This window comes from Protopterus annectens, chromosome 1.part0, assembly GCF_019279795.1.
Source record: "Protopterus annectens isolate FY-2018-M chromosome 1.part0, PAN1.0, whole genome shotgun sequence".
Lineage (NCBI taxonomy): Eukaryota > Metazoa > Chordata > Ceratodontiformes > Protopteridae > Protopterus > Protopterus annectens.
Window position 1 is genome coordinate 1,777,501,596 of NC_056725.1, and position 16,668 is coordinate 1,777,518,263.

The window sequence follows — 16,668 nt, forward strand, 5'->3', positions numbered from 1 at the left end:
ATGATTAAAGTCAGGTTTACAATTTGGATGAGTAGTTTTGTAATTTGGGAAACAATACAATGCAAAAAGTTGGGTGGAGAACATTTGGGTTGGGGTTGTCTTTGTTACTAACCTTTTGAGCTGTTTTACTCTTTTCCATCAGAAATGGGTTAGAAACAGAATAGAGTCTGGAAACATGGAAATGGGTCAAGGTGATTAGGTGTAGGGTGCATATATGTGTTAGTCTTGCTGGGAGGGCTTTGTGGATTTACTAAAGTTGTAGCATTTTTGAGGTGTGGGTTCTGCATTACTTTGGTATTTGTTTTTACTCTTTTCATGGAAATCTACACCTTTTATTGCTTGTAATAATCCCTTAGGTGTTGAGATCCTAACTTTTCTGTTTTCCCCTAAGGTAGATGGCTTTATCTCCCTTGACCCATAACTTATAGTTATTCCTTAATGATATCAATGTTTTCCACTCTATCCTGGTACAATAGCTTTTTTTTGAAAAATTGGCTTATGGAAGCTGTTATCCAAGGGTTGTTGTTTTCCTTTAACATTATTTTTATTAAAAACATTAATTTATCCTCAGTGACATTTACTTTTGTGATGAAAATGTTGAGGGTTAAGGATAACAGCTACCAAGCACAACTGTGTTCAGTCTACTTGTTGAGCTATTTGTATAGCTAACTGTCTAAGTTCTCTGGAGCCAAGGGGAGCACAGCAGCCGGGGTTAGGACTAGAGACGTGTAAAACTGGTAAGAAATTTACAGGGTTTTGGTATTATTAGGAGAGATACTTCAGACAGAGAAGTTAGACAGTTAGCTAGTTAGTTAGCTCGGACTGATACCCAGAAAGTCATTGCCATGCAGTCCACAGAAATTTGGTACAAACACTGGAGAGTGTGTGCAGATGTCAGGACAAATATCCAGCATTCTCGAATATTAATTATATTACTCAGGAGGAAAGGAATAATTCTGAGTATAATGAATGCAGAAGTTATGGACAGTACTGATATTGGACACAATAAGATTTGATTCAGATATTGTTGACATCTATCTCCACTGTACATAATAAAACATTCTTAACCAAATGACAGTGCATGCAGACTTTTATTCTGAAAGGTAAAGGTACAAGAGGATATGGCACACAGAGGAAAGACTGGAACCTGTTGAGAACAGTACTGGGTAATTAGAAGATAAAGACATTCATTCTAGCTTCATTACATTTTTTCCAGTTATTTCCATTTCATATCAGTATAATACAGTTCTTGAAATTCTTACAGAACATAAACCAGTACTTACATAAAACAGTATCCATGACTACTTTCTACACTATTCTACACTGAAAAAATCCTGATTTTAGTGATGAGTTTCAAAGCATTTATATGTGTCTGGTAACAATCAACAGTGATTAACTGCGGAAAATTTAAGTCAAGCCAGCATGTAGAAATATTGAATTTTAAAAATGCTGATGTATTTAAAATTAAATCTCTGCTCTCTCTATCAGTGAAGTCATCAAAGTTCTGAATAATGTTTGTATACATGGGAATTGTGCATTGATAATACTGTAACACTGTAATCTTTCAGCTTAATATTTCCACAAAGGAAGAATGAACTTAAAAGCCCAGGGACTTGAAATATATCTCACTATGATGAGTCACAAAATACTGCGGTGGTGGTGCTGCAGTAGCGTTGTCGCCTCACAGAAAGATGTTGTCCTGTTCCATTCTCAGCTAGAGTGTCTTCTGTGTGGAGACATGCGTGAATGGGCGTACCTTCATTGAAGGTTATGCATCAGGGCTGGCAACTCGGCACGTAAAAATCTACTGCCAATCATTAGCAGACCGGAGTTCCGCTGTGGCGACCCCTAACTGGGAAAAGCCGAAAGACACAACAACAACAACATGAGTCACAAAATGTTGAACATATTCCATTTACACAACTAAGACAATTCAAATTATCAGTTTTAAAGGAGAAGATGAGGCATTATGGCAAACAATAAAAATGAGAATACAGTAATCTTGAAATATTTATTGTATACTTTCTTATTCTAAATGATGTGTAAAATATATTTGTATATTTATATATATATATATATATATATATATATATATATATATATATATATATATAAATAAAAAAACGGGTTCCCTGCATTTCACTGTATGTCCATTTGGCTGACGAGTGCTAGGGGCGGTGCTTAATAACAGAGGTACAGCTAGACAAATGGTCAAAATGTTTAGGGAATGTTTCATTTAAGAAAGGTGAGTGGTACTGAAGGCAGTAAAAATGTTGAGCTTGTGAGTGTGAGAGTCAGGGTTAGGGTCAGTAAAAGGTGAGGAGATAGATTTTGCATGTTTGTATGTGAGTGCGTGTATTTTAGGATAAGGGCATAACTCTCAACTTGTTAAAGCAAGAAATCTGGACAAAGCCATAAATAATTGGGGGGGGGGCAAAAATAGGAACAATTTTAAATATTGCTCTTACAAACCTGCAAATTTGATAGAATAACATGTTTTGCGTTACTATGAATTTTCTGAAGGGTATGAAATCTGAAACCCAAATATCTGTCATTATTTTCTGACCTTAATCTTTAATGGTTTGGCACTGATTTGCCAGAAAACCACAATTTTATGAGAAACAGACCAAAAATGTGAGGCAAAAATCTGGACATTCTGCAAAAATCTGTACAGCTGAGAGGTATGGATAAGGGTAAGGGTTAGGAAAGGAGATAGATGTAGTATTTCTAGTGTGTGTGTGTGTGTGTGTGTGTGTGTGTGTGTGTGTGTGTGTGTGTGTTAATGCATCTGAGCATGTCTTGTGTACTGGCAGTGTTACAGGAAAATTCTTACTAAGGTAAGGCATAGGGATAGGGTTGGGGAAGGGGCAACATTAGTCTTAGGGTTAGCCCCCATTACTGAGGTAGTGCAGTAGGGAAATCAGGGTGCTTACTGTTAACTTACATATATATTTTTAAATACTATAAATTAACTGTTTTCATAACATCTGCTTCACCTACATACTCTGTGAGTGGGATTAAACTCCAATAAGCAATTGTTAATTACTAGGCCAATAAAATTATGACATATATAACTGCATTAAAGTTAAACCAGAAATTAAAAATGCATTTTGTGAATGGAAAACTATATTTCAGATTTTCTTGATTTTTTTTGCAAAAAAAAACTATGTTGTTATATTTAATTTTTTTTAAATGCCAACTTCCTAAAAGTCAACAAGCCAAAAGGATGAATGGAAATGCTTGAAACTCAGAAAGGCAAACAAATAATAATAATAATAATAATAATGATACTAATTTAAATTTTTTTGCATGAGCTCTTGTGCTCATGCACCCTCTGATATGGATCCCCTACACCCTCCAAATTTATATATTCCAATTCCACCATCACTCCAACTAGAAAAAAGGAGAAATCTTCCAAAACAACTGAAACATTATTGGAACATACTTAGAACTTGCATTGGCAATGATTTACTAGGGGAAACAGAGTTCAAGTGTCATGCTGTGTGTGTGTGTGTGTGTGTGTGTGTGTGTGTGTGTGTGTGTGTGTGTGTGTGTGTGTGTGTGTGTGTGTGCTACAGACACCCAAACAATTTTATCTTAAGATACTGTAGGAAAGCTGCATTTATCTATGGATTATCTTAAATTACTCTGCTCTAATTTTCCTTTGGTCAAAACTATTTGTATTTTGTTAATAGGTTACATTTTCTCTTTTAATCACAGCTTGGTCATATTTCTTTTCATACTTTTACTGATGGTAAAAACCTTTTGTAAATAAAAAGAATCTTTAAAGCATGTTCCAGGACTATTTTAATTTTTGTTAAAATAGATAACTATACATGAAACTTAATTCTTCAAAGTAGCTTTAAAAGTAAAATTTGGAAGAAATACATTTAGATTATGTTCAGAGATTTTCAGCAGAATAAATATAATGCAGTAAATGTTTTTGTGACTGTATTTTAATTTTGTCACTTAAAAGATACTAATAATCCTAAATGTAATGAATGCTTCAGATATAAAAATGTATTAATAAAGTGCATAACTTTAGGTGTTAAAAATGAATGACACTGCTATAAAAGTAACATACCAAAGTACAACAGAGAGAAATTCTGCAGTCAAGGCAGTTGTCTTTCAGCACTTAAAATGGAAAGAAAGCCAAAAAAGTCAATACTATAAAAAATATATTCTAAAGTTTAACTAAAGGTAGTTTTTAGTAAAGACAGTCCTCTTTCTGTGCTTGAAAATGGAAAACAAGCAAATGGTAGTGGTGACACCATAATAAATTCTGGTTTAAACCAAACAAAGCATTCTGAAATGCAAAATTGTTTCAACTTGACAATCTCAGCCCCTTAAATCTATAATCAATGTACTTAAGTGTGGCCATTTGTCCTGCAGAGAATAATGCAACTTCTTCAGCAGAAAAGAAGTGTGAGTTTCTTTCATAAACAATATGAAGTATTTTCTTCTGCCACTAATGTATACAACTTGGAATGCAGAACTTAGTGGTTGCATAACTGAAAACATTTAATTGACCTATTTTTTTTTCATTTATTGTTTGAGCTGTCACCTAACATTATACATAAATACAACAGATGATCACTTTCTCTCTATTTATCTATACACACACATACATACACATATCTATCTACCTATATCAAACAGAGCACAGGAATGCACACTGCACCACAGGGTTCATTAAAACACACAACAGATACAGGTTGCTGCTTTTATCCTTCTCAAGAACTATACTTCATTATGCAAACTTTATGAATTACACAACAAATTTTAAATGGAATGAAATCACATGATCACTCATTTCAATTAGCTGCTTGCTACGTGTCTCTTTATTTTAACGTGGACTAAAACCAGTCCGCCTTAACATATACTTCTATTATTTAATACGGGTTTATAAGAAATCCCCCAGTTTAGCCCTGGTTGAATATTAGCTGCAAGATGTATTTACCAAAACACTTCCCTTAAATCCAACTCAGCTTCTACATCCCCCTTTGATTCTTTCCATCACCTTTTCTAAATCAAAAAACAAAAACTTTTTATGATTACTCCATTTTGTAGAATGTATGTACAGGGTATTAAATACATTTCTCCCAGTATGCATTGCAGGCATCACATATGGATGCATACTGTGCGACATGTTTATCTTCCTTCAGTATCATATATAAACTATATATTAATGTCCACAAAATTGGGACTATTTGCCATATAATGGCAATATGTACAAGTCCCATAAGTATAAGTTCCCTTAGTCTTATTGGCATAACATCCTGATTTAACCTCTCTAAATTCTATACCATTTTATAACATTATTTTGAATATCATTCTTTTTATCATATAAAACTGATTCACCTGAGCAACACATGTAGAAATTACATAATTTCCTTTCAGTATATTCCAGTTAGAGGACATAATCCTTTTTATCCTCTTGTCCACACTAAACTCACCCCCCAACCTTCTTCTCCATACTCGTATCTTCCCCTTTTGTACTATTTTATTTAATAATACAGGTTTAACATTTATTTTCATTTCTTTTCTTTTCTCCTTTTTTCACAATATTCCATCCTCTGTAATTCCTTTAACTTGCTGTTGAATTTTACTTCATCTGTAGTTAATGTACTTACTTTGATGGCCTGACTTTTAACAATGTTAGTTTTCATACTGACTGGGTGTCTGCTCCACCAACTCCCATTATTATAACACTCATATTACTGTAACACTCCTCTCTATATACTCTAGTCCCAAATTTCTTTCCAAATACCTTCACATCCAAGAACTGAAACATATTCTTGGGTACATTCCGTTTAAACTCAAATTAGTGGTACTGTTGTTAATATATTCTGTATATTCCTTTAATTGTTCATCTCACTTACATAACTTAAATACATTGGCAATGAAGCAGATATAAAGAACTATATAATGACTAAAACTTGATTAGTAAATATAGTTAGGCACCCAGTCTGCCATGAATAATTTGCAAAAGGTTGGGGCCATCACTTGCCCCATAGCAACTGCTTCCACTTGTTTAAAAACATTTCTTGAAAAAAAAAAAAATTATTTTCAGCATCAACAAAAGCACCCATCAATCATATTTATATCAGCCATATCCAATACTCTATTACTGAAATGACATTTTCACCACTTTAAAATAAAATGTCACCATATACCAAACCTATTCACAATAAATATTACTTAACTTACTTATAAAATCTGCTGCATCCTTTATAAAAGAGGATATTCCTGGTTAGAAGTAGATGCAACTTTTCATCAACTACCATAGCCAAGTGTTCAGTTTCTGAGCCCTTGGCTGAAATAATAGGTCTAAGTGGGGGACCTACACTATCCACCTGAACCTTTGATATATGAAACATAGTTGGAAAGAAAAATTGTGAAACAGTACATAATTTATAAATATCATCACTAAATTTCTTTTCTTAAACAACTAATTTAAACACGTCTATATCTTTATAAACTTTCAGTACTTCATATCTCAAAGATTCAGTTCAATACAACAATCACTTTCACATATTTCTATCATGAAATTCGCACGTTGTTCTGAGTCTCTGACTTCCATAGCTCTACCCTCAGCAGCTTTCATTAAACATCAATATTTATTGTTCGTAAGGGAGCTCAACATATTCCTTTCTACAATAAATATTTTTGAATATATATTTTACTGTTTCTGCATTGCATTTGTTGGTTTTGAGTACATACTGACTAAGATTCAAGCATACTACACCTGGGGAGGGTTGGGATTTGGTAAAATGGTTAAGGTATTTACCTTACAGACACAAGGTATAGGATTTTATTCTCAAATGAGATAATTAGCTAGGCTTAAAATCGCCCACAAGGGCAATTATCCTAGCATTAACCTATGAACCAATGAACCTGTGGTGACAAATATGAAGAACGTGTTCTTACCTTTCCATATGATCCCTGCCCCAGTACTTTGAGAAGTTCAAACTGTGATGGATCTGCTTTCTCAAAACCTTCTTTTACATGATGACTGATGTCAATTTCCTTCAGAATGCCTTCATCCTAGTAAAAAGAAGAAATAAATGTAACACAAAGCAAGATTTGAGGTATAGCATATGAGTGATACTGCTAATGATAAGTATGAGTTGTTTTGTTTTCTCTTATATTTCTTATATTTTGAGTGAGTATTAATTTAATGATTTCACCATTATGTGCTGCTTGCATGTGAGAAACTAATTTCATTATTTTTCTAAGATGTTGCTGAATGCTAAATTTAAACACTTTCTTCATGTTTCCAATACATATATATGAGGCCACACATTTAACACCATAAGTCTCAATTACATCAGTGTTTGAAACCATTTGTAGAACCAACTTTACAAATAATAAAGGGGCAGATACTACACAAAGTGGAATGTTGCTTTGTCTGGTTTATTAGTTACTGTTTAGCATCACTTGTAAGAAGATGACGAACTGTTGCTGGGAGATTTGTTAATAAAGTTCTTACAGTAGTCCAAAGTGACACATTTGTAGTTTCTCTATGTTATCACTAATTAAAGGAGAACATCACCTATCTTTCAAGTTTTTCAATCCAAAATGTTATTGATTTTTCTTCCCTATAACCCAAAAGTAAAAGTCCAACATACAAAAAAGTCACCATTTAATAATTTTTCAATTTATTTTGTGGTTGGACTTTTTTCTGTTTGGTTCTTTGTGAAATCTTGGATTTTCTTTCCCATGTTGATTTCATTATCTGTTACATCACAAATGGTAGCAGGGGCAGGGTAATTAGGTTAGGTCACAAAATATAGTGAAGGAATGATTAGAAATAATAGCTGTTAACAGGGGTACTTAAATGTGCATTGTCACAGATTACCAGCATTTTTCCACATAAATGTAGTCAGCAGCAAATTATCTAAGTCTCAACAAAAGGAAGAGTTTCAGTTGTAGTAAATGAACAAGAAAACTCCACATACACATTAGTTTAAAGTTTTTCCTTATCACAAAGCAATAATTTTCCCTTTAATCAAACCATAAAATTGCAACCAAAAAGGAAAAATGTTTTCATCTTACTTCCTGATTACCTGTAATATTTACCTGTAATATTTGATTGCATTTTTCTACACTGCATTTTCTGAAAATGTATTTTTTTTTCTTCTTGTGGTGTTTTTGCACCGGTTTTGTGTTATATGCATCATTTAGTTGAGGCTAGTCAATTATTTAAGGGATGATTGATTAACATTAAAAAAGTACAGTTGTGTACACTTGCCATAAATGTAGATGTTCAAGTGTATTCACTTTTGCAGTCATTACATTTGGGTTATCTGCTTGCAGGTAGCCCTCAGCCAGCCTGATTATCAAAGTCTTGGGTCCTGCATTGGTTGCTGTCTCTTCTTCCATGATGTCAGGTAGTCAGGGGTATAAAGCATGCAGCTGATGCCATTACATCAGTTTTTCTTGCCCCAGATGTCAGGTGCCCCCATAATGGGAAGCAATTATATACAAGGTTACACCTCCAACTATAAGCAAATACACCAGAAAGCTTAAATACAGTAAACAAGAAGAGAGGTATAGCAAATAGAAGTCAGGGGGCTGAAGGGAGGATAACCAGGACTGCAACGCTGAATACACTCGAACATCTACATTTATGTTAAGTGTACACAACTGTACTATGTTCTTCGTGTTTCACTGTTGCAGTTATTAAATTTGGGTAGATTCCTAAAGCTAAGGAAGGGAGGAGGCAATTTAGAGAGCATTAGGGCCAGCTATTAGGCCCTTCAGGACTGCAGTGGCAAAACCAGCTCTGCATTTAGAGAAAATAGGCAAGTGGTAATGCTTGGTGAAGGTATGTACAGAACTCCAGGTAGCAGCTTCTAGGATGTCCTTGGTAGGAACACCTCTGAGAAAGGCTGTTGAAGTAGATGCAGCCCTGGTGCAATGTGATCTTATCCCCTGTGGGGTAGGTTTTCCATGGTGCTTATAGCAGAAATCAATGCAATGGTCTATCCATTTAGAAATTGTTTGCTGTGAAATGGCCTTCCCCTCTGCCCCTGCAGTAAAGGCAACTAGCAGCTGTTCAGTTTTTCTGAGAGGCTTAGTCCTGTCCAAATAAAATCTAAGTTGGCTGTGCATGTCCAAAGAGTGCAGTATTCATTCATTTGTTCTGTGGATTAGAAAAGAAGTTTGGCAAATGAATGGACTGATTAAGGGCCACACTGGATACCACCTTGGGCATAAAGGAAGGATTGGTCCTGAGGGACACCCTATCCACATGGAAGATGATGAAGGGCTCCACTGCCACGAGGGCCTGTAATTCAGACACTCTTCTTGCTGAAGTGATGGCTAGAAGGAAGGCTGTTTTCCAAGAAAGGAATTTCAACTCTGCAGTTGCAGCTGGCTCAAAGAGAGGTGGAGTGAGCTTTTCTAATACAAAGTTAAGGTCCCAGGCTGGAGTAGGGGCTCTCCTGGGTGGTCTTAAATTTTTGGCCCCTCTGAGGAATTGCTTCAGCAAGGGGTTAGAGAAGAGGGGTGGCTCCATATTATAATGTGCTAAAATGGCAGAGGCATGAATTTTAATAGAAGAGAAGGAAAGGCCCTTGTGAAGCATCTCTGTTAAGTACTGAAGAATATGCGGTAAACTGGGCACTGTTGTGCCCATCCTGTGAGTCTGGCTCCAGGCACAGAATCTTTTCCACTTTTCAGCATAGGATTTTCTAGTACTAGGCCTCCTTGCCTCCAGGATGACATCCAGCACTTGTTTACTGAGGGATGGTAATGGAGAGCTCAGGTAATTAGACAGGCTGCAAGGTTCAGGGTTTGAAGCTGGGGGTGCAGAATCTGTCCCTCCTGCTGGGACAGCAGGGAAGGGGTCTGAGGAAGGTGCCATGGTTCCAGCAGTGACATATTGCACAAGAGGGGGTACCAGTTTTGGCATGGACAGTCTGGTGCAATGAGTATTGTCCTTGGTTTGTCCTGTTTGATCTTTAGTAGAACTTTGGAGAGGAGAGGCAGAGGGGGAAGTCATAAACTGAGAGGTTTTCCCAGGTGAAGGACAGGGCATCCACTTTCCAAGCTTGTCTGTGGAGAGTCCTTGTGCAGGATTTGTCCAATTGGTAGTTCTGAAGGGAGGCAAACAGGTCTATCTCTGGGCTCCTCCATTTGTTTCTCAACATGTTGAATATCTTTGGTTCCAGTTTCCACTCGTGTAGGTCCATGAAATTTCTACTTATTTCATCTACCAGTGAGTTTAGCTTGTCTGGCAGGAATTGAGCCTGTAGGTGCACTTAGTAGCTCAAGGCTGTGTTCCACAGAGCCATAGCTAGTCTGCAGAGGGGGTATGAGTGGGTTCCTCCCTGCTTGTTTATGTACCACATAACAGTGGTGTTGTCTGTTTTTACCAATAATTGTCCTGGAAGGATGTGGTCCTTGAAGGCTGTCAGAGCATTCTGTACAGCTAACATTTCTTTTTGATTGATATGCAGGTGCATTTGACTCGGGTTCCATTTGCCCTGAATGCACTGCCCTGCCAAGTGAGCCCCCATGCATAGTCTGATGCATCTGTTGTTAAGGTTTGGGTGGCAGGGGGTAGAGTGAATGGCAGTCTCTTGTTGAGGTAGCAGGCCTCTGTCTACCAAAGGAATTCTGTCTTTATACAAGGGATGATAGGAATGATTGATTCCAGGTCCTGAGAATGTTGACACCATAGGCTTTTTAGATATCACTGTAGTTTCCTCATATGCAGTCTTGCATATGGAATTAGAAGAATGCAAGAGGCCATGAACCCCAGAGCTTGCCATATTTTCCTTGCAGTTAGCTGGTTCTTTGTGGCCAGAAATTTGAAGTAGGCTGTCAGATAAACTTGTTTCTCTGGCGTGAGGTAGGCCATCTGGGAAGTTGTGTTCAAGTTTGCTCCCAGGAATACAATTTGTTGGCAGGGTACTAGATGAGATTTCTTTTTGGTTATGGTGTACCACAGCGAGGTTAGAAGTTTCTTTACAAATGCCAGATGATTTAATAGTACGCCCTGGCTTTCTGCCCAAATTAGACAATCGTCCAGGTATGGGTATATTTGAATATTTCTTTGCCTGCAGAATGCAATGACTAGAGCTAGGCATTTTGTGAATACCCTGGGTGCAGTAAATAAGCCAAAGGGCAGTGCAGAGAACTGATAGTGCATGTAGCCTGCTCTGAAGCATAGGTATTTTCTGCAAGAATCCCTTATTGGGATGTGCAGGTAAGCTTCCTTTAAATCCAGTGTTGCCAACCAGTCATTTTTGCCTAGCATGGGTAGCAGCTGATGAAGAGTTAGCATTTTGAATTTTGGAATCACCAAAAAAAGTTTTTAGGATAGATAGGTCCAGGATAGGATGCCAGGAGTTGTCTTTTCTGGGTACCAGGAAAAGTCTGGAGTAAAAATCTTGTCCCCATTCTTCTGCTGGGACAGGCTGAATAGCCCTGATGCTTAAAAGAGAGAGAACCTGCTATTGAGCTTCTGCCCACTGATTTGGGGTAAGGTGTGGAAGTGGAATCTGTATCCATGGGAAACTATATTTAAAACCCATTTGTCTTGGGTAATGAGTTCCCAGTTTTTTGCATGCAGGGTGATCTTTCCCCCTAAAGGTGCGGTCAGTTCAGCAGGGCTTGGAATGTTTAAGGTTAAGTCATTATGACAATTTACCATAGAGGGGGTGTCTAACTACTTCCAGCTTTGAAAGTGGAAGCCCCCCACTGCTTAGACCTGTGAGTACCTTGAGACTGTAGCCTAGGTGGTCTGCTGTTCCTGGATTTGGACTGAGAAGACCTGGAAGAGACAGGAAAGGACCAATTCTTAGAAGGCCAATGCCTACTAAATCTGGGAGGCTGTACTTGCAGGAAATCTTTAACAGTTGCATAGATTTAGCTTTTTCCTCCATCTTTTTAATAACTTATTTTGCTTTATTGCCAAAACAGGCGGTCTTGGTTTAAGGGAGCATCCAGTAATTTGGCTTTAACATGATCTAGCAGAGTTTGCTCCTTAAGCCAAGCATGCCTTCTAAGAACAGACCCAGTAACAGCAGCAATACAAGATGCCTCTAAACCACATTGTAAAGTATGTTTACCAACTTGTTCAGCAGAATGCATTAAATCCTGTAATTCTTTATTTTCAGCACAGTCAGGAATCAACATCAATTTCTGTTTAAGTAATCCAATAATATGCTGCTGGTACTTTAACATATGAAACTGGCAGTTTAAGGCCCTAATGGCCAAAGTAGCAGAAGTATATACCTTCTTACCCCATTTGTCCAGGGCCCTGGAATCTCTATCAGAGGGGTAGGGTTTTTAGCAGTAGTAGCCTTAATGCCTTTGGGTCCCTGTGAAATGGTCTCTGGGTCCGCAGTAGGATTCTTAAAGAGGAATTTATGAGAACCAGGTACTCTGTAATACTTGTCAGGTTTCCTGGGAGCTGGAGGTAAGATGTCTGGGGCCAGGCTAGATTCCAAGATGGCATCATCTACAATGTCCAGTACAGGGGAATAGCTAAAGGCCTGTGTTGAGGCAGGAGTAAGAATTCCCTAAGCCTCTTTTTGGAGTCAGAGTAATCCTGGCTTTCCAAGCAGAAATGCTCCCTAAGAGTATGCAAAGTTTCACCAAAAGAGAAATCTTCTGGAGGGGAAGCAGAGGGAATGGAGTCCTCTGCATCAGAATTCTCATAGGTAGATAAGGGCAAATCCTGGTCATCACAAGAAACAGAAATTTCAGAATCCTGATCAGAAGAATCAGAAGGAAAATCAGTTCTAAGTCTCTTAGAGGGAGAAGGGTGGCTTACCCTGATTAGAGTAATAAGGTCTTCAGCCATTCTTATCATTTGTTTTTTAGGCATATGGGCCTCACCATGTGGTTTGGATGTCGGTTTTCTAGGTGTGGATCGAGTTTTAGGCCTTGAAGAAGAAGATGGCATTGGTTTGATTTGCAAGTTAGTAGGCCTGACTACACCCTCAGAAGCCGGTGCCTGCACAGCGGCTCCGGACCCATCCAAGGTAGAGACATCCACAGGTTCCATAGTCAAAGAAGCATCTCGTGGCATACCAGACACTGAATGGATCTCAGTAGAGACCTGCGAATTTGAAGTAGCGTGTATCAGGGGCTGCGAAAGCACCTCACTGAGTACTGGCAAAATGGCGACTAGCTTAAAGGAAGTGCTGTCAGCAGCTTTGGACCTATGCAGTCTGTCTGTCATTATCTTTACATTTTTTCAGAATGTCAGTAGTTGGATGGCTTACCGAAGCCATTTCTGGATAATTAAACCGAGTACCGAAATAGTTAGATGCAAAAATGAACCGATGACGAATAGTACGAGGATTGAATAAGGCACAAAACCGACAGTGAGGGACATTGTGGCCTGGGCCTAAGCAAGGAATGCAGTATGAATGAAAATCTTTATGAGGCATTTGCTTTCCACAAGTAATACAATTGTTAACTTTTACTGGCATCGGTTTGGAGCAAGAAAAAGGATCTCCAATGGGGTACTTAGCTTTTTTGAAGACTTTGGTTCTGAAACTTGAAAACAAAATTTCAGGAGTCGGCCAACTGGCACTTGTGAACTGCTTCTGCTTTGGGCACTGCACGGCAAGAAAGACTGATGTAATGGCATTGGCTGCATGGTTTATACCCCTGACTACCTGACGTCATGGAAGAAGAGACAGCAACTGACGCAGGACCCAAGACTTTGATAATCAGGCTGGCTGTGGTCTTCCTGCAAGCAGATAACCCCAAATGTAATGACAGCAACAGTGAAACATGAAGAACATCAATAATTCGAACAGTTTTTAAATATGAGAGCACCCGAAGCCAACTCAGCCTAAATAACACCTAGTAATCACAGGCATCAGATTTCTCACTCTTGGATGTTGAACTACATTTACAGTTTGAAAAAAGCAAGTAACTCAGCTACTTTTTCAAGCCTGACATTGAAATGTTCTGTAAAATACCATATCAGAGATTAACGCTAATAAAAATCAAAGGAAGCAAAGTAACGAAGAAGGCTGGCAGAAGCCGACAGTCAAAACAGGCAATCACAAGAACGACAAAGCCGCAGAACAGAGAGAGAGGAGGGGAGAGAGACACAGTAAATGATCCTCTTTTCACAGGGAGTGTCTCTGTCCCTATAAAAGAACATCAGGGAGGCAAAAGCCTTGACTAAAGAAGATAACCATGCCATCTGGCAGCCTCCTTTCAGGCCATTGTGAATATAACAACTTGAAAAATAATAATACAAGCTTATTTTAATCTAGACATGCAGAACAATAGTCAGCATGCAGACCAAAAGCTCAAAAAAACATTTGTTGAATCTCAAGAGAAAGGTATATTCGCACTTTCAAATTAATGTACTTCATCAGACATACATTTGAAATTTAATAACATTTTTTTCAAGCTTTCACCATATGTCTGCATTCTAAACAATTTTCTGTCCAACATTTTGTGTTATTGAATGCAGTTTGCTTCACTACCTGGAATGTTGTTCTGGTTACATTGATAAGGTGACATTAGTAATGTAGGAAAGGTTTTGATATGTTAAAAAAATGTTGTTTCAGTATCTGGGTACAGTTTTCCTTTAAGGGCATGGCTGCTTATACATATATACCTGGCTGATAAGTGCATTATGCTGTAAATCAGCTAAAAGAAATTGTACACTAATTTCTCTGGAACACCTTTGTTCATTTTTCTTTTTTCTTTTCTTTTTTTCCCTCAGCCTTATACCAGCTTGCTTATTCTGACTGGAAGGCATTTTGCTTTGTACCTTTTCACGCTCAAGTGGATTTTCCAGTTGCCCTGCTACATCTTTGGCATTTGCAGTGGGCCTCTGTGGCAGCATAACATGATTTTTGTGATTCTATAGAGAGGATGTGAATCCTTAGTAAGGATATGAGTCTATACTGAGGATGTGAATCTATAGAGAGGATGTTAGTCATTAGTGAGGTTGTAAATCTGTAATGAGGATGTGAATCCTTAGGGAGGATGTCAATTTATACTGAGGATGTACATCCTAGTGTGGATGTATATTTTTAGTGAGGATGTGACTCTATACTGGAGATGTGAATCTATAGTGAAGATGTTAGTAATTACTGAGGATGTGAATTTCTACTGAGGAAGTGAATCATTAGGCAGGATGTGAATCTTTAATAAAGATGCATATCTATAGTGAATATGTGAATTATTAGTCAGGATATGAATCCATACTGAGGATGTGAACCTTTAGTGAGGATGTGAATCCTTAGTGAGGATATGAATCTATACTGAGGATTTGAACCTATAGTGAGGATGTGAGTCTACACTGAGGGTAAGACTCTTTAGTGAGGAAGTCTATCTACATGGAGGATGTGAATCCTTAGGGAGGATATAAATTTATATTGAAGATGTGAATCTTTAGTGAATATGTGAATTATTAGTCAAGATATGAATCTATACTGAGGATGTGAACCTATAGTGAGGATGTGAACCTTTACTGAAGATGTTTATCCTTAGTGAGGATGTAAATCTTTAATAAGGATATGAATCTATACTGAGGAATCAATTCCTTAGTGAGCATCTGAATCTGTAATGACAATGAAAATCTATATTGAGGATGTGAACCTATAATGAGGATCTAAATCTTCACTGAGGATGTGACTCTTTAGTGAGGATGTGAATCTATACTGAGGATATGAATCCTTAGGGAGGATGTGAATTTTTAGTGAGGATGTGAATCTATACTAAAGATATGAATCCTTAGGGAGGATGTGAATCTATACTGGGGATATGAATCCTTAGGGAGGATGTGAATCTTTAGTGAGGATTTGAATCCTTACTGAGGATGTGACTCTTGAGGCTGTAAATCCTTAGCGGTACTGTACACTTGCTTCTATCATTCTAATCCACAACAAATGCTTCATCCTTTATCACACATTCTCAGCTGCAGTAGACATGATAAAACATTGTTGGGATTAAACCCTCTCCCATAAAGAAGGAACAATGGGCTGTTTAGTCTAATTTCCTTCAGTGGATTTTACTCAGATGCCATGCTTACTTATATGAACATGGGTCATCTACATACCAGCAGCAGCCAGCTTCAGTCCATGTTAGTGGGCGTCTGATTTGCTGAAATCAAGTAGAAATTGCCATATGATTTGTTCTTTCAAGAAATCAGGGATATCTTGGTTGTCATCTGGATGCTTAGCTGCTAAATGGCACAGCTGGAATTAATGCTTTAGAAAACAATTCTGAAGGAAAAATGAATACTTAGTAGTTTTCTGTAATACAGTAAAGTGGCTGTAAACTGTATTCTGATGTTGAGCTATTGGCACATAATTCCTATGTTACTGCTGCTTTTACAGAATTATTTTGCAGTTATCTAAATATTGAGGATTGCCTACTAATTGTTTGTTAATCATTTGCTAGCTGCAGCTTAATATATAGTTTTCAATACTAAAGTGCAAACAGAGCAGGCTTCAAGAATAACATGTTAGAATTTCTAATCGTGAATTGTTCAGAATTGAGTTAAAACATCTCAAGAGCAAGACCAACTACAAATGTAGCAAAACTGCATTTTCACATGCATTTTGTTGCCCTTCTTGTAGCCTGCAATCTGATCTAGCCTTGTGCCCCTCTACTGAGTCTGCACACTGTAAGACAGACATTGTCAGTAGGGAATGTGCTGCCATCTGCCAG

At 37.6% G+C, this 16,668-nt stretch overlaps 1 protein-coding gene across 2 annotated transcripts in view; it reads right to left on the reverse strand.

Annotated features, from left to right (window-relative positions):
- RPS6KA2 (ribosomal protein S6 kinase A2) overlaps positions 1–16,668 on the reverse strand; it is a 2,145,504-nt gene that overhangs the window by 1,632,426 nt on the left and 496,410 nt on the right. For both annotated transcript variants that reach the window (XM_044069491.1, XM_044069485.1), the window contains exon 2: positions 6,931–7,047. In XM_044069491.1, the coding sequence (XP_043925426.1) occupies positions 6,931–7,047 (117 nt within the window). The remainder of the gene's footprint in view (positions 1–6,930; positions 7,048–16,668) is intronic.